We start from the raw sequence: 18,888 nt of genomic DNA, 5'->3' as shown, positions 1-18,888 counted from the left end.
TGGGAGGAGGTGAGTTCCAAGTCTGCCTATGCCGCCATCTTGACTCGAGATCCTCCTTGACCTTTTAAGATGAAGAATTCTATAGCTACTGTTTTTAGAAGAGTGGATAGTCAATTTCTTTTTCGAGCCTCCTCTTACAGTTTACATTAAAATAGCAATGGTTCATGCTGATGTCAATGTGGTACAATGTAATTTATCTTGATACTAAGAGTTTTGCTGCGGGGTGCCAGCAAAAGTTAAAAGTCATGATTTTAGACTCTCATAGCCATGTCATGTGTTGTAGGGTTTGGATCAGAACAATCAGAGGGGAGAGGTGATATGAGTGGGAATTTGGTGTGGACAGAGAGGAGCCATTTTTGCCCATCAGCCTTTCAGAGGGGCTCTGCCTTCTAAACCCATGTGCTTCTGGTATTTGACGTTTGTGTGTGTGTGTGAATGTGGGTGAAAGAGAGAGAGAGAGACAGAGATTTTGGGGTGGGGTGGGGAGAGCTTATGGCTTTATAACGTGTTTCTGCAAATAGTATTAGGGGCATAGTGAGCCTTTATGTACAGGAGTTTAAGAGAGGGGAAGGAAAACAGAATGATCTTAAGTAATGAATTTTGCCGTTAAAAGAGGTGACACCATTCCATAGCATGTCAAGTGAGGCTAGCTCTAACAGGGACCGGTAAGCTGAATTTGTAATATAATTCAACACAAAGTCTCCAGATTTAAAAAAAATATGTTATCCTGATGGGGAAGGGAAGTGTACTTATTAAGAATCAGTGTTTTTATTTTAAGGTTCCCTCTAAACCTAAGCGTTTGCTCCAGAGCAAGACAGAGAAGAAAAAGTATGAAAGACTAAGAGCTAATTCATTTTGGGAATGAATTTAGGATCTTAAAATTTGAGGTTTTTCTATTTATTATTCTTCCTTCAAGAAAACTACTGCTACTGCCTTTATTGTTAATTTCCGTAGAACCTAAAGTTTATTGCCCTTCAGTCTCTCTCCGAAACACGTGACAATAAACTCTTGTAAGAGGAAAAAGCTATCACCTTGATGGCAAAATTTAAATTTTTAACAAGTTGTTTATTTCAATATAACCTGCTGATTTGAAGGTCAGTCCCGGAGTAAATGTGGAACATGCCTGGGAAAAAAGCTCCTGCTCCCAGATCCTTTTTCTGTCCTATCTTGATATTTTCAGTTACTTTTGGTCTGCTCCTTAAAAGTGAATTAAAATTCTCTCCCAAGACTTCACATATTGAGCTACTCTGAGAATGAATGATGTCATGTTTCAAGGAATTATTTGTTTCAAATCAGTTTTCCAAACTCTATAACTGTTATGAATACCTTCTCATTCTTGATTCTTCACCTGGGTACCAAAAATGATTTCGCAATTTATACTTATCTATCTAGGGTAGCATAATCATATATGTGTTTTTAGCATGAGAGAGAAAAAAATCAAGGGAAGAAGATTCTGTCTCACTCAGCCAGTCCTTTCTGGTGTTAATGTACCTCAAAGCCAGACCTTAACCTACTCATAAAATTTCTTATTCTACCTGTTATTAAAACTGGAAATTGGTCAGTGTTCTAGACTCGTGGTTAGCCCATCTCAAACTCAAGGTCTGCTTATTGTAATGATTTGGCCTTCTCTTCACAAAATAATTTGATATTTTATGTGTATTAGGATTTCTTCCAAATTCTTTCTCTTTAGTCATCTGTTTTTGACCAAAGGTATATTCATTCTCCAAAAGGTGATAGCTATAAAGTTTGGCCCAAGTTTTCAACGACAATTCCTCCCGCAATAACACTTACTTCTAAAGCTTCTGCACAACATGCAATCGTGTTGCCCCCCCTCCCAGTGCCATCATTCATGGGTCAGAAAATGTGGCTATGAAAATTGTATGTGCTTCACTCCTGTTTTTCCCTTTGTTTTCATTGTTCTTTTTAGAAACAGAACTGGACTTTAAAAAGGATTTAATACATGACACTTAATGACAGTAAAATATGAAATTGTATCCTTTTTGGGGTCTGCATCTTGGGGGTCATGTCTCTTTCCTGTTTTTAATGTGGCAGGCTAATTTGTTGTTTTGTTCTTTTATTCCACAAGTCCAGCAAATGTGTATTCTTAAGCTTAAGCAACTCAGTCTTTGTGAATCATATAGTAACTGTGAATGTTACTATTACTATAATTTCTTTTTGTGTATGCTATATTGGTTTAAGACTAGAGTTTACCCATACCTCATAATCTAAAGCCAGTAGAGAACAAATCAACATGGCTACAGTAAGTATAAATATAAATTCCCATATGATTTATTGTTGTTCCTTGTACATAAGAAACAGTAATATACAACTTACACTGCTTTAGAATGTAAAATGGATAAAAATGTGTACAAAAAAAGCACATTCCTAGAAAAAGGTATTGGCAAATAGTAAAAACTAGGGGGCAGCGGGGGGTAACAAGCAAAAAACAAATCAAAAACAAAAAAGAAACCAACAATTCTTCAATTCAGTGTGCAAACATTTTATAAAAATAGAAATACTAACTCTACAGGCAGTATTTCCTGATAAATTATTTAAATAGCATATCTACACAATCTGAGATATCTATTCCAATGGCAATGAGAAAATAATTTATAAAAATAAAGCAATGGCATACAAGATGATAGAAAAAACATAACTTTCAGAAAATGTATTGAACATTTCAATGCTATTTCCTTATTGGGAATACTTTTCTGCAAAGAATTTTATACTATGTACAACATTGACTTTTTTAGGTACTACAGTAGCTAGTTTGTTAGACACTTAAACTCTTTCTGTTTGATCCAAAAATTCTTTACTCAGTCACACAACAAATGAGGTAATATTTGTATATAAGTTTCACCTTTGTTCTTTTTTTCTCGTTTGGAAAAATGAAAAAAAAAATATAAGCGTAGATGCTTTTCTTCTTCCTGGAAATAGGCACAAGGGATGGGGTAAAACAGTATCGAAGACCTCCTGGCTTTCTTTGCAATCTAACAACACTTGCAAATGGACAACCAACTAATTCCACTTGAAAAGACAAAACAAACAAGGGGAGAAGAAAAAAAGAATCCCAAATCATTCATTCTACGCACAGAGTGAAGAGCAGCTGACTGTGCTGTTCTCCTTGTACAGCTCCTGTGAGAGACTTCCTCGTAAATCTCGACTACCTGCTCTCAGATACTTTCCATACCAAACCTAGATTCCAGGTAGAACAGAGTTAATAAATAATCTGTATTTACAATCTTACAGTCATGAAGACTCATAACAAAGATGACACGGATAATCCTCCTGCTTCTTCCTGTTCCATGAATAGTCTTTCAGACAGATCCTCCAGAATAGGTAAAAAATAAATATTTTACATTGTAAAGCATTTGTAAAACAAAAACTTACAGTCCAAAAGAGAACTGGAAATCTATGATATTCAGGAGAAAAAGAGAGAAGAGGAATGTTTTAGTTAAGTTGATAATATTTTTGTGCCTTTCTAACCATAAAAATACAAGCCCGGCTGCCCCTCCCTTGGGAGGCAGCCCGGTGCTCACTGAGATGGTAGGTTTTCTTATTTTCCTGCTACATCTGCACGAGCTACATCTGGAAGAAAACCAACAGTTTCAATGTAACCAGGCAGAAGCAGCCAGCACTGCCTTACACTGGTTTACTTCTGACTCCCTCCTCGGTCACTAAAGGTGATGTGTAAAGGGTGGGGATCCGAGAGGAAGTCCAGAAGCCAGTCTTTCCCTCCCTTCCCTGCTTCTATTTAAGTGCCTATTTACGTGGGTTAGTCAGCTAACACCGGTCAGCATCATGAAATCCAGCCATAGTCTTTCGATCCCCTGAAAATGATTTAGTACCAAACATGTAACAGTTCCTCCATATTTTCTTCATACAATCATCTCTTGGGTACGCGCCCACCCCTCAGGGTTTGGCCCATGTTCCCCCTAGTCCTGAGGGAGTGTGTCGGGGTGGTTTGGTTTGCTAATTCTAGTGAGTCCTCCCTTCTCTCACATGCCTGAAAACGCTTTTGAGTCCACTGCTCAGAAGGGCCTCATAAGAGCACCCTGCACCGTGACAAAAGCCCAGTGGAGCGGGCACCTTCCCACTGAAGCAAGTGGATGCTTTTGCTTTTTCAAAAGCACAAAGTTTATATTTTTGTAAGAGTCTCTTCTCATTCAGAGGCTGAATGCTGAGTCTGATTTGGGAAATTGCATTTTCTTGAGGCAAGTCACATGTTCTAGGAGTCCACACTGATGCAAGCAGAGAAAAAAGGAAGGCAGGGAGGAGAGATCCTGGGGGTTTTCTTAAGCCCATGGTTCCAGAAGGTGCAATACCAGCATCGGTTATGATCAGTCTTTTGATCAACAGTTGGATGATTATGAATCTGTTAAATAAACAAACAAAAATATATAAACAAAAACGAATTCAAAGGCATTGTCATCTTAATATCAGTTAATAAATTAACAGCATAATTTAAGATTGTTTGAACAAATTAACGTTTAATTTTATAAGCTGACATTAGGCTAGGAGATTGATACAGCATGACCTTCTAGAACTTAGGCTATGCTTTCTAAGGCACTCAATGTTTAGGGAGTTTTATTTCAATTCAGACTCAAAGATTACATTATAATTTAAGTTTTGTTGAGTAAAACCAACCATCTTTTTTTTACTCTGACTGATCTTGTAGGCATCAGGCCTTGGCCCAGGAAACATTTATTAAGCACTTATTTTGTGGTAGGCCCAATGCTGGACTCAGTGAGAGCTTAAGTAACCACTGAGTGAAAAAGAATGGAGGAAAAAAGCTAAGGTTAGTACTGAAAATTAATTTAACACGCCATATGAAGGCAGTACTCCTTTCCCCTCCTTGCATGTGGGGAAAGGCTGTGAAAGACAACTTATGCTATAATGGCATGACTGAAACTATAAGCAGTGTGAAAGACAGAAACATGTACAATTTTAAAGAATGTGGTCTCAACTGTACAGGAGCTTGTCTGCCATTTCTTTGCACAGTCTATGAAGAGCATGGAGATTGCTAAGCAAACTAATACTGTTAACAAGGACTCAGGATTTCATAAGCCACAGTTCATAGGCATCATTTCATTTTCATCATTGTATCAACAGCAAAATATAAATAACCCTATATCTAAAATAGTCTTTAAATTGTTCTCCCATAATTGGCATTCTTGATAGTAGTCTGAATTAGAGATATCAACTGTACATTCACTGTAATGTGGCTCCTACCTCTGCATTCATATTTCAGGTCCGAGAAGAACACCATTTCTTGAGAGAAGACAAACAACCCTAGCCTGCCACCAGCATAGGTTTTGTCATAGATGGGTCCTGAGTCAGCCATGATTTTCTTCCCTTCATACATCACCACTCTGCAGGAAAAAGAAACTCGCATTAGTGACACTCATACTTTTTGGGCTCCTCCTTCTTGCCCATCAGGGTGACTATAAGTGAAATTGAATCCTTGCAATCTTACCTAATGAAACCTGTCTTTGGCCTGTGGCTGAGACGCCATCTGTAGGCGGTGAAGTCTTTCCAGCCTATGTGACGAGGGTCATGCCACAGGGTGCGCACCTGAAGGAAAAGGAAAAGAGGAGGTTGAAACACAGCTCCATCGTGAGAAGGTTTCTATTTCATTCCAGAAGATACAGTGCTTTAGAGGTATCAAGTTGACCTAAATTAGAGGGCTTTGATGTAGGATTTTTTCCAAGGCCTCTTTCATTTGATGTGTCCTTGAATGTAGACAAAATGGAAGGGAATGAAACAAAGAGGGAAGGGAAGCAGCTTTTTTGTTTGAAGAGGCTGAAACTGCCTTTAGATTTGAAGGGTAACTCTTGGTGAAGGCGAGCTCCCCTCTCACACACTATTATGTTTTTACAAAGCACAGCTTAATGCTGCAATTGGTGATGTTGAACTTGATGTCTAAGATTTCCTGTTGGGAGTCTTGGCCAAAGCACAGCATCCCTAGTACGAGTCAAGCACCCATCCATTCTCTCCCTTCTGCAGGGCGTTCTTACCTGGCCAGGGGTGTTTCCTGTGTGCCACAGGGCATTCCGCAGGTGCTCGCCAGGCCCCGTGGTGGAGTTCACGACTTTCACAGAAAGGCCTGAGTATCCCTGAGCCCTTGTAGGGTTGGTGTCCCAGTAGGACTGGGTGACTTGCTTCCACATCACAACATAGAAGCGGCTGCTGGACTGGTAGCCAAACACAAACCCAGCGTAGTCATCGTCCCTCTCGGTGTTGATGAAGAAGGTGCCACTGAAGTCCACAGCATTAAACTCATCATAACCTGGAAGATGAGGCCAGACCCAGGTTAAAACCTGTAGCCTTCAGAATGTCCTCTGTTACATTCCCAGACATCCTTAGTGCCCACAGGGACACATGCAACTGTAGGTTTTCTATTTGTTTCTTTCCCATGTATGCGTTAGCCTTTTGTTTGAAGAACTCATTACTCACCTATAGCAAGTCCAGGATCACAGTTGACAGTTTGGACGAGTTCTTTACCCTGATGGCGTACAACCCAGTTAGGATCATTTTGGGATGTCCCTTTGGGATCTAGAGGAATCATCTGGAATCGGCGGAAATCGGTTTCACTGATATCAACGTTTTCAGGACAGATGTCATCAACATCTGGCACATTGTCATGGTCAAAATCATCTTTGCAAGCATCACCTCGACCATCACCTAAGGTCAAAAAGGCAAGACTTCAGTGAAATTCTGAAAGGCTATTACTACTGGTGTCAGAAATTCACTATCTTGTCCAAGTTGGCATTTAGTCTCTTCATCCTTTCAAATGCATGCATTTAGCTTTGTTTTTATTTCCTCAATCCAGACAGCCACGGTTTCAGTTACTCTCAAAAAGTGACTCCAATGACTTACCATCAGAGTCCTTCTGGTCGGGATTGGGCACGAGTCTGCAGTTATCCCTGTCATCAGGAATGCCATCATTGTCATCATCGTGGTCGCAGGCATCTCCCTTGCCATCTTTGTCATGGTCAGCTTGGTTGGCATTGGGCACATAGGGACAGTTGTCCAGGTTGTTCTGGTGGCCATCTTCGTCAATATCCTGATTGTTGTCACAGGTGTCTCCAATGCGGTCTGAGTCTGAGTCGAGCTGAAAGAGAGAAATAGAGGGTAAATTGAAGTATAAATCAATGTTAAAGATAACTTATGGAAGATTCTCTAATGTTTGATATGGCCAGTGGGGTTTCATGTCTGCGTACTACTGCGGGAAGATAATATCAACAAATTTTAAAAGTTTCTTCTTGATCCTTGTTTTCATAAAGGGATATTTAAGAGATTTTTTTTAAATATAAAATTTTAAATAACATTAAGTAGAAAGCATTATTTAATCACTAAGGACAGAATGCAATATCTGCTTATATCTTAATGTTAAATGAAATTCTTTGGGTACATTTTGTTATTTTCTATTGAAGGTTTCAATCGTAAAATTGTTGACATGTCAACTTCTACTCTTAGGTCATGAACTCATGGAAATATACTGCTTTTTGTGCATACTGGGTAATGTGTATAGTCGTGATTGATTGTTTTCTTCTTTTTTAGGTATTTGGTTTTATACATCTAGTCCATAAGGATTGTCACCTGTTGGCTCAGGTCAAGTCAAAATTCTAAACTTTTTCAAAACTATATTTCTTAGAGTATTTTTACATTACTCAGTGTGCGTGGGATGCTTAGGAATTGTCTATACACAAAGTGGAATTTTTCTTGCCAGTATTTATGCTCTTTACTAGTATGATTTTCACATAATTACTGAATTTTGTTATAAATTTTATTACAATCTGAGGAACCAGAAACTCATCCAGGGAGATTAAATGATACTTAAGTTGTATTTATAGTAAGGTCCAGACTCAAAATAGATGACCCTCAATGCCATTGATCAGCACAGCTCTCCCACATCATTCACACTTTCTTGTTAAGGCCCCAAAGCTATTTGTCCTGGTGCTTTTGTTTTTACAGGACCTCATAACAGCAAATATCAGGAGGAAAAGCTGGATTTCTAATTTCTTGAATCTTATCAAAGTATTTTTAAACAGCTGGTTTCTAAGCTTCCAGAACAATGCATTTTAGGGAAAAAAAAAAAGCAAAAGCCTTAACTTTTATCCCTAGAAAATAATGATGGGCAATTACACAAGAAAGGAAATACTTCCAGACATGGAAGCTGTTCTGGCTAATGTCTACTTGTAGCACTGCCTAGCACAGGCAGAGAGTGATGTGTTTGCAATGCCATACACTTTTGAAGAATGACCAACAGGGATTTCTCCAGTTTTTGAAAGTATTTTTAGTTTGATGATTTTCTTACAGCCAGATTGTATCATTAGCCATGAAAATGGTTGTTTATTTTGCTTAAGGATTTTTTTTTTTCCTAACCCTTAGTCTTAAATATGATTAATATCACTGTAGAGTTGTTAGTCACAGATTTCTGCTTTGTATAATTTATCTTAGTAATGGTAGCTCACACTGAGCAAGTCACGTAGACCTGCTTGTAGAAGACAAGACTGAAGCTACAAGATTGTCACGCTGAAGATCCCTATGGGACTCTGCAAGGAGCTCATATCAGGCAAACTGTTCACATGAAAATATTGCAGTTGGCTATGAGACCACTTCCATTCCATGGTAATGGAAGTGTCTGAATTTTATTTAACTCCTTTATTTTCTCGAGGGATATTTCAACACTTTACTGAAAGATTCTGAAAGGAGTCCACCTACCTGATCTGGATTGTGTTCCAGGGGGCAGTTGTCACACTGATCTCCAACCCCATCCATATCTGTGTCCCTCTGGTCCACGTTGTAGACATACTGGCAATTGTCTCGCTCATTGAGGATACCTGCAGAGACAAGGGACAAATAAGAGCTAGAGTCTTCAGCCTCGGATGTGTCAACCAAACCACACACTAACAGCCAAGGCTGGAGAGAAGCAGGTTGAAAGCTGGGCAAGGTCACCATGGCCTAGGGCCTGCTGGAGTCAGGGAGCGCCTTACCATCCCCATCAATGTCTGCAGCGCAGGCGTCTCCTTCTCCGTTGTTGTCTGTGTCAGCCTGATCTGGGTTGTGGTTGTAGGGACAGTTGTCACAGCGGTCTCCCACATCATCTCTGTCATAGTCGTACTGGGCTGGGTTGTAATGGAATGGACAGTTGTCCTGCAAAGAGAAGACATGGAGCATTTTACAACATTGCCGCAGAAACCAGCTCAAGCCTCAAACCACAGGCATAATGCATATACTGATTGAGTACCCAGTGTAAAGTGATCACTGCAAGAATTAAGAGCCAGGACATAAGTGAAAAATGCATTCCTGTTGGTTACAAGTCAGTGAGATGTAAATATAATATTTCAGTTCTCAAAATGCCCAAAGTAAGTTTTACTATAATTAAGCTGGGACCCTTGAAGAGAATCTGAGGAGCAAAGTGTCATTTGTTTATACATTGTAATTTCTTGCTCAAATCAGAGGGGGGTAAGTTGTGATGAAAAACAAAACTCATTTAGAGATTCTCTTGGCAACATCTATGTCCTCAAACTACTGAAACACAATGAATAATTTCTAATTATCTTATCAGTTTGGTGTATTTTACCCTATAACTCTGTAGTTTCATTGACTCTCAAAGTGTTTCAAGCTGTTGCTGAATAGAAAAGATGAAAAAGGAGTGGAAAACATTTTGTTCTTACCCTATCATCTGGAATTTTATCATTGTCATCATCATCATCACAGGCATCGCCAACTCCATCCTTGTCATAGTCTTCCTGCCCCGAGTTGGGAAGGTTGGGGCAATTATCCTAGGAAAGAGAAGACGCACATTACAGCCACAGTCTGCATGGCCTCTGCTCAGCTCATGCACAAGGGGGTGACACAAATGTTGCAAACAGAAAAAGAACCGAATGCTGCTCTGTAACAGCATACACTTTTTATGGGAAGACAAAAAAATTAAATGTTTTCTTGGGAGAGAGAGAGATATAATTTGTACAAATGCTCTAGGCTTTACACATGCGGGAAGACAAGTCACACTCTACTGGTATTTGGTAGAGCAGTGAACTTTTTTTTGGACAAAACTGACTATGGAACACAGTTGCCAAAAGGGCCTGCCCCTTTCATGTTCTTGGCACCAAGTGATTTAATATTAATGAGAATTAGTGCTTTTGGGTGATTTAATCGTTCAGTTGCATTTTCATACTTTAAGCAATTCCTCAGCCTGTTCCTTTGATAAGGGTGAGGTGCCTTCTTTCTGGAAGCACACGAGGAAAGCCAGCTGTACCTTTTTGCAGTGGTAAGTTGCGTTGGCCACGCACACCAGGTCCTCGTTGGGCCAGCCGTCCAGGTCCGTGTCCTCCTCGCAGATGATGCCATTGCCAGCGTAGCCGGGCTTGCACTCGCAGCGGTACATGGGGTCACTGTAGTGGCCCAGGTAGTTGCAGTTGGCGTTCTTGTTGCAGTCGTGCGTCCCGTCTGTGCAGGGGTTGCGGGGCTTGCACACCTGAGGGTGCAACATCCTGATGTTAACACAGAGCCTTCGAGGGTCCTCAGATACGCGGAAACAAGAAGAACCCAATCCCTGTCATCTGAGTGGACAGAGGCTCCGCAGGGAGGAGTGTGGGTTACCTCGGTCCTGCCCTGTTCTCCCCCTGAGGATGCCCAGTTTAAAGGCTAACACTGCTTCATGTCTGTTTTTCCTGAAACTGCTCAGCACCTAGGCATGTACAAGTCCATTGGCTCACAACTAACTGCAGGGCAGCATTTTCAAATGTGATGGACTATTTCTCCCCTGCAGGATTTACCATGGATTTTCTAGTCATGTTTCTGAAAACTAGATTGTACATTCACCCCCTGCCCTGTTTTTTGTGAAGGGTACAGATGACATTCCTCCCTCTCATGGCTGTAGACTCTGGTTTACTAGTCCGGTCTACTCTACCTGCTTGTTGGCAGCGGCGTGTTCCACGCCCTGGCCAAAGGGCTGCGAGCCAGTGAAGCGCGGCGGGCAAGGCAGGCAGTTGTAGCCGGGGTCTGTGTTCCTACACCTGTGCTCTCCGTTGTGGGTGAAGCAGGCGTCAGGCACTTCTTTGCACTGTGGAGGAGACAACAGTTAGCTTAACGTTTAGCAAACACTGCCACGAGGAAGTGACAGGACAGGTCGGCTGCTTTCCTGGATCTAGTACTGAGCCCTCGGTCCCTCACCTCATCGACATCTTCACACTGGATGCCATTTCCGCTGTAACCAGGGGGACACGCACCACATTTCCAGCTGCCGTCAGGGTAGCTAGTACACTTAGCACCAGCAAAGCAGGGGTTGGACAGGCATCCATCTGAGATGAGAGAGACAGCAAACGGTTGGCCTGAGCTGCTGTTACTGCCATGCTGGTACTTAAAAAACACTACAGTGTACAGTATTGTAGGGTCTGTGTAACAGACAGCTTGTTGAGATTATGTGGTCCGCCTGTAATTTTAGAGTACTCAAACCACTCAGGACCATTTAAAGCTGGAACCCCCTTGAATGCTGACCATGGCATTCACTTAAGTAAGAAACTCCTGAGGGTGGTCTTGTCCTGGGCTGCAGGACTCACCAATTGGACAGTCCTGCTTGTTGCAGATCTGGTTCTCTGTGACATCACCAACGCAGTCCTTGCCTCCAAACTGGGGTGCGGGGTTGTTGCAGAGCCGGCTACGTTTCTGCACCCCTCCTCCACAGGTGACAGAACAGATGTCCCACGGGGACCAGGGTCCCCAGCCTCCATTGACTGTAGGAAAATGAAGCATATGCAAAAATTAGGGTCAATTTTCAAACATCTTACTGTCACAGAAAACTCTAAGTTTGTTCAAGAAACTTCTGCTACTGGCACGAAAAGAATGTTTGGGAAGAGGGGGAGTTTGAAATGGTTTTCTTTCTGTGTTTCATTAAAGAAGCTGCTGAGCACGCAGGACTTTGCTTCTGTTTGTTTCCCTAGGAAGTAACCTTCCCCTCCGCGACCCACCAAACCGGAGGCAGAAGATGCCAGGCAGCCAGCCGGCCGAGCTGCCGCTCAGGTGCAGCTGCGTTCACACTTACTGGGGCAGGCGTCTTTCTTGCAGGCTTTGGTCTCCCGAGCTTCGCCTGCACAGGGTTTCCCATTCATCTGGGGGCTGGGCGAGTTGCAGAGCCGGATCCTTGTGATCACACCGTCACCACACGTCACAGAGCAAGAGGACCACGGGGACCAGTGGCTCCAGCCGCCATCCTGTTTAACTGAAGTACAGAGCTGATGGTTATCAGGTGTTTACCAAGAGCCAAGCGTCGTGCTAACTGCTTTAAATGCATTATATAAATAAAATTCTCAAAATAACCCTATCAAGAACTATTATTATCCCTAATTTGTAGATGAGGAAAGAGCCTCAGAGAGGCTAAGTTGTGCTCAAGGTTGCACAGATAAGTAAGAGAATTGGGGTTCAGATCCGGAGAAACTAGAACCTGTGCTCTTAACCTCTGTGCTATGGAGCTGCTCTTGCTGATGACAAGGTCACTTCTCCACATTCCTAAGTGGCCAAGATGCTCACATCTCTTATCACACTCCTGAATGTGGCAGGTCCGCGTCTGGACGGAGGATCCCTCGCATCGGTTGTTGAGGCTATCACAGGAGCGGCCACGCTGCTGGATTCCATTGCCACATGTCACGGAGCAGGAGGTCCACTCAGACCATGGGGACCAGCCATCGTCTGCAGAGTCGCTGGCTGCAGGGGAAATGGGCTCATTTAGTGCATGATCATTAAGACAAGCTATTCTTTAGACTGCTCTGGACTGGTTCAGACTAAAAACTGCTTTAGACTGTTCAAGACTTTCTTCTCTTGCCAGAGGGTGAAAATCAATATATTTCTTAGGCCAGCAGCCAAGCGGTTTATCCCAGGTCATTACTGTACAGTACTGGGGCAATGGAATGCTTTGCCGGGGTCAGTACAACTGCGCCTTCTCCCGGTGTGTGTGCTCCTCATTGTTGCCTCCTTTCTCCTCTCTCAGCCTTTCAGATGAATTTCCCTTTCCCGAGTAAGATATCTGGATAGACATTTCCAGCCACTTCTGACTTGCAGGGGAGCCGCAGGCCATGTGTCTGGCAGACGAGCTTGAAGGCAGCTCAGCTGCTGTTGGCTTTGGCTCCAGCTCTGTCATGAGGCTGATCAGTGTGCTGCTCTCTCACCCTAGCATGGGGGGCCTTCTCTGCACGCATTTTCATAAGAGGAGGACGTGTTTGTTTACCATCTGCCCAGGCACCATGACTACAATATCACATCTAGCTGTAGCAGACACAAGACAGAGAACCTGTTTTCTCTTGCCATCAGTTGGAAGTTCTCATAGCAAACCCTGATTCAAGTTCAAAACTTCACTAGTCTCCAGCTACTTTGTTCCCTTTAACCCACATGTCAGGTGAGTGCTGAACAGAAACAGATATACAGATGGTTATTACCGTGCCAACACTGCTAACATGATCCCTGGATGGGACTCGTTATTCTGAGCTGTGTGTGTGTGTCCGTATGTGTGTGAAGGGCAAGTGCTACTTTCCTGTTTTATTCCTGATCTTAGTTGTGATGAGTCATTTTTATGACCTGTACCTACTACATTCAAAGTAATTAACTTATACTGGCAGCAAAAACCAGGGATAGTGTGCCAAACAATATTGTGCCTTATTTCTTTTAGTGCCCTGAAACTCAAACTGCTGATGTTCTTAGGCCTCTTGTTCTTTCAGATAAAATGGGTAGAACTTTCAGGCCCAATGAAGTCCAATGCTCGCACTATAGCCCATCAATTTCTCTGGTGAGATTTTAACTCTGGGCCATGAGGTCAAATTCTCAAAGCAGTCAACTTAGAGCTGCTGCTGCTACATATTCATCGCTCCTTAACTCAACGCATAAAAACAGAATCAGTAAGCTATACCAAGATCATTACTGCCTATACTGTAATCCAGAAGGGTAATTAAGATTTAGTCATAATGGAATTTTGGGCTCTATACAGCAGATAAGCCACCAGTTAACCAGATGCTGCAGCAAGAAACTGAATGAAGACATGATGGAGATGAGGGTGGGGTTCCAGTGTTGTGTTCAGCTGTCCAGTGTTTATGTAGAACTGACCTAGTCACTGAAGAATGGTTATGCAGTTTTAGGAACTTACGCCAACACCGTGGGCAGCATTCTCCATCAGGAACTGTGGCATTGGAGCAGGGCATGATGGGGCAGGACACTTTTTTGCAGATAGTGACTGAGTTCTGCAGGGCAAGAGTGAGGGAGAAATGGGTTACTGAGCATACTGCAAGCAGAAGTTGACATACTATAACGTTTCAATTCCAAGGTGACACATGGTCAGGGCTGTAGAGGCTCCAGTAGAAGATCTGTCTCTGCTGTATTTGCAGCCACCAGTATTGCCGAGACAGTGCTAGTGCTAGGTACTTGCCACTCCATTCCTTGGAGAGTTCTTGCTTAATTGCTGCTAAGTCAACAGTGGAAGTTATGGCATGAAGAATTTATCCAGAGGGAACTTAATCTAACATCTGAAATTGAACTCAAAACTCAGCCAGGACTTTTTCAGTTTTATCTTTATGTGTAAAGAAGATCAATGAGCATTTTTTCCCTCATGTATAGATCTGGCTTTATACTATATTGGAGAAGGATGGGAATTTGATGAAGTTGGCTCCCAAATCCAGCAATCCATGATTTGTATTTAAGCTGGACTTTGTTCAATGAGCCAGGTAAATTCTCAAACTCACCTGCCCCAGGCGTTGGGGAGGGCTAGTGTGACACGCACGCTGTGGCAGTGCCATCTGAGCTAAGGAGACAGTTACAGCCTGACAATGTCAGGCTCAGTGATTTGAACAACAATCAGTACTGTATTAGCATCTCTGTGTCACAGGTGAATACAAATTAGGGCTGGGGGAAAAGAAAAGGAATGTTCCAGGTTTTATTCCTGACATTCAGCACTTAGCCTTTGAACTAAAGCAAGTAAATTATTCAGATGTTTCAGTACATTTGTTCTTTTAGATACTTAGCCTGAGGTATAATTAAACATCTGAAAAACTTTCTGAGAGTTTGACGAAGATTTTATAGATGTTATAATTGCATCTTAAAAAAACCACTTGGGTATCAGGCCATGGAACATAAAAAGAGCTTGTGTGGCCATCTGAGTATTTCCCTGGAGACTGTGGCTTCAAACACACGCCATCAATTCATATTTCGGCTAGTAAAGACCCCTTACCTGACAGCGACACTCAGTGCAGCTATCAACAGTCCATTCCTCGTTATTCCTGTACTGAACTCCATTGTGGTAGCAGAGGGGAGGCCTCCTCAGCTCATTGGCCAGCTCTTTGTTCTCTTCAGTCTAAATGGGGGAGAAAGGTCATTAGTGTCCAAACTCATTTTCAGTCATTCGGGATCATCTGTGATTCCTTCAGGGGCTCATGCTAAAGGGCTGGGAGCGGAGGCCACTGACCACTTTGCGGATGCTGTCCTGAAGCGTGGTCACGATGGTACGTAGGCCCCTGAGCTCCAGGACCATGTTGGACAGCTCGTCACAAGAGATGCCGCAGATGGCTTGCAGATCCTTTGTCTTGTGGCCAATGTAGTTAGTGCGGATGGCAGGGCTGGAACCATTCACCACATTGTTGTCGAGGGTGAGAAGGACATTGGCAGCTGCCAAATAAAGAAACACAATGAGAAAAGTGATGGAATATCTTCAAAGAGATGCTCTCCCCAGCCTGCCCCTCGAGTTCCCAAAAGATTTCATTTGGGGCAAGAGATGCAAGTGGGGAGGGAGGGGCAAGTAGGGAGGGAGAGGGGAGAGGGGAGAGGGGGAGGGAGGGAGAGAGAGAGAGGGTAATGCCCTTTGAGGTCACTTTTGTACACCTCTTAACTATGTTCCTTGGGGTAATTTATACACAACCTCCGTTGCTTAAATTTCTCAGCTTGTTTTGGGTGCAATTCCCCCTGATTTCCCTATAGTCCCTAAAAATAGCAGAACACTCACAGCTGGAGCAGCCTTTGTTCCTGAGGATGTCCTCTGGTGTGGTTCCGAAGACAAACCTCACGTTCTGCAGCACCCCCTGTGGGCAGAGGACACACATTACTTGTAGAGTGTGTGTGTGTGTGTGGGGGGGGGGGTGGTGTGAATGGGTGGGGGAGACTGTTTATGTTAGGAAAAGCACACAACAGATGTTCCACAAGTTTGAAAGAGCTCCCTTTAAGATCACCAAGTCAAAATAATACACCAAGATAAATTGCCAAACAACTTTAAAATCTTAACTGTGTCTTCTGCCAAGTCTTCAGTATTTCACAAAGAACTCAGTTATCAGCCTACTGAGAACAGAGGAAATGGAATCTGACACTAAGGCCGGAGGATTTGATGACAAAGAGTTAAATGTGGGAGTTTCAAAGCCACAGTTGCAAAGAGCTAGAAGTGTAAGGAGGGAAAAAGCTGCAGCAGTGAGTATTCACTATTTTAACCTTTTGAAACCCACCACATCCCCGTGAGGAATCAAATAGCAAAGTGGTATTTATTCAGCTCATGCAAAGTATCCATCCATGTCAAGCAATATTACAGTTGGTGGAATGCATTTGAAATAAGTTATTTTCCTAAGAAGAGGATAGAGAGTATCTAAAGCTGGAACAGGCTGTTATAGGAAAACTATTTCTTGTTTCCTTTGGTGGTTTTCAAAGTGTGGTCCCCAGAAAACCAGCACCAGCCTCACCTGGAACTTGTTAGAAATGCAAATTATCAGGCCCCACTCCAGACCTACTGAATCGGAAACTTGGTGTGTGTGTATGTGCAGCAGTATGCGGTTTAAGAAGCCCTCGAGGTGATTCTGGTGCTCTCTAAAGTTTGAGAAACACCGCTTTAGTCCACAAGCAGTATTTCCTGTACTGGAACCCCTGCCTCTCCTGCTATAGCCCTCCTGACAGATCAGCTGGCTAGCAGTGACCCCATGGACTAGGAATCGGAGGAGGGGACCTCACCTGGAAATTGTCATTGACACCTCCTTTTGCGATGCGGAGTCTGGCGATGCTGGCTAGGTCCCTGGTGAAGATGCTTTGGATGGGGACGTCCAGCTCAGCATTCTCCATCTTCTCACAGTCGATGTACAGCTGGGCCCTGTCCTCCTGCACAAACAGGGTGATACTCTTCCACTGGCCAGTCGCCAGGAGCGCTTCTTCCACGGACACCACATGCTGCTTGCCCTGCACGGTCAGGCTAAGGTCAAGGGTGCCCGCCTTGCCATTGGAGACCACGCTGAAGATCTGGCCAGAGTGGTCTTTCCGCTCCACGGCCAGCAGTGTGCCCCGAGTCTTCTTCATCTGCCTCAGGGAGGCCAGCAGGAGGAAACCTTTCTCGGCCCGCACAGCATCCACTAGGTCTTGGAACTTGTCATCAGGCACAGGGGGGATCAGGTTGGCATCCTCGATGCGGAAAGCTGGGCTGGAAGGATCAGGACCCTTCACCAGTCGGCGCCCAGAGCCCTTGCGGGCAGCGCCCGTGAGTTCAAAGATGTCGAACACGCTGTTGTCTCCTCCAGACTCTGTTGCACAGGAGCAAGACAGGCAGTGAGCCTTCTAGGCTGGGGCCAGAGGGGAGGGGCTCAGCTCTGAGGGGTGGGGTCAGAGGGACAGGGTGAAAATGGCAATCACTGAAAGAGATGAATAAACACCACAGTTGCAGGGAACCTGCATCCTGATGTTGAATCAGGGCTCGGGGAGAAACAGCTGGGAGAGGAGAGCATGGGAGGGAGACACAGCTGGGGTAACCAGCAACTCCTCCTCTTCCTTCTCCCCCAAAAGGTATTATACAGACTCACCTGGAATGTGGTTGGAGCCACACACATGTAACAGGAACAGGACACTGAGTGCCCAGGGCAGCCCCATGGTGGAGCTGTTTGTGCCCAGCAGGGATCCTGCAGCAGGAAGCACAGAGCCCAGGGTCAGAGGCAGCCAAGCAAGGAGGGTGGGCAAAAACTGGGGAGTGGGCTTGGGACCAGGGCTCTGGGGATCCCTCTTTGGTCCCACATTTGCTGGGATAAGGGGACAATAGTATTTACTTTGGAGAGAGCATCCGAAAGAAAATGGGAGAGTTGAGGGGAGGAGATTGCGGTTTTAAAGTGGGGGGACCGCAAAGACCAGCAGCCTAAGGGCTTTTCCTCGGGAAGTCGAGGACCAGGAGATGTGGGTGGGGGCGCAGGGAGGGCACGGGGAAGTAGCGACTCTTCTGGAGGACTGATAGGAAGGTTTAGGGAGGACTTGGAGAATAGAAGAAAATCTTGGGGTGTCCTGAGAGTTGGTTTGTTAACTCCAAGGCTGGAGAGGATGGCTCTGGAGCCCTTCCTCGAAAAGAGTGCTCCAGTGTCTGGGAGGGACAGGATGGGGAAGGTAAAAAGTGTGAGATCCGGGGCCCCTGGCGGGCTGAAGCCTCGGAGCCCGAGGTAGGTGGCCAGGGCAGCATTGGTCCTCGGCAAGCGCCCAGAGACCCCTTACCTGTGTGCACACAAGTCAGCGGCCGGGAGTGGCGGCGAGGGCGCAGCGGCGGGCGCCGAGTCCGGGAGAGCGCAGGGAGGGCGGTGCGCCCGGGCAGCAGCGACCGGAGTCGGAGGCTGCGGGGTGAGCTCACGGGAGACCACACTCGCCGGCCGGCTCGGGTGCTGTGGCTGGCGAGGCGGAGGAGCCGCGCGCTTTTAAAGGGCCGCTCACATTCCTGGAGATTCCTCTGGCCAATGGGAGGCGGCCGGGCAGGAAGCGGGAGGGGGGCCAGTCTGGGTTCCTCTCTCCGCCCCCCGCTGCCTGGCGCACAACTTTCCAGCTAGAAAGTGAAGGGGGGGCGGTCGGGGTCGGGGCCCAGGAGCCCTGGAACTTCTCAGAAAAATAGGTGCCCGCCCACGCAGCCGT

At 44.5% G+C, this 18,888-nt stretch overlaps 1 protein-coding gene across 1 annotated transcript; it reads right to left on the bottom strand.

Annotated features, from left to right (window-relative positions):
• Positions 1-2,265: 2,265 nt before the first annotated feature.
• THBS1 (thrombospondin 1) lies at positions 2,266-18,640 on the bottom strand. Its single transcript, XM_058541201.1, has 22 exons — positions 18,481-18,640; positions 17,808-17,903; positions 16,972-17,531; positions 15,986-16,061; positions 15,452-15,651; positions 15,218-15,340; positions 14,141-14,234; positions 12,538-12,711; positions 12,053-12,229; positions 11,571-11,744; positions 11,185-11,312; positions 10,922-11,074; positions 10,268-10,486; positions 9,684-9,791; positions 9,000-9,159; positions 8,728-8,846; positions 6,880-7,114; positions 6,457-6,684; positions 6,018-6,289; positions 5,477-5,574; positions 5,233-5,372; positions 2,266-4,375 (listed from the first exon to the last, which is right to left on the bottom strand). Exons 2-22 carry the CDS (start codon positions 17,872-17,874, stop codon positions 4,368-4,370), a joined length of 3,513 nt encoding a protein of 1,170 aa, XP_058397184.1. The 5' UTR covers positions 17,875-17,903; positions 18,481-18,640; the 3' UTR covers positions 2,266-4,367.
• Between the last annotated feature and the right edge of the window lie 248 nt (positions 18,641-18,888).

Source organism: Diceros bicornis, chromosome 5, assembly GCF_020826845.1.
Source record: "Diceros bicornis minor isolate mBicDic1 chromosome 5, mDicBic1.mat.cur, whole genome shotgun sequence".
In the NCBI taxonomy this organism is placed as follows: Eukaryota; Metazoa; Chordata; class Mammalia; order Perissodactyla; family Rhinocerotidae; genus Diceros; species Diceros bicornis.
The sequence above is the reverse complement of the archived record's forward strand: the minus strand, read 5'-3'. Positions and strand labels throughout refer to the sequence as shown.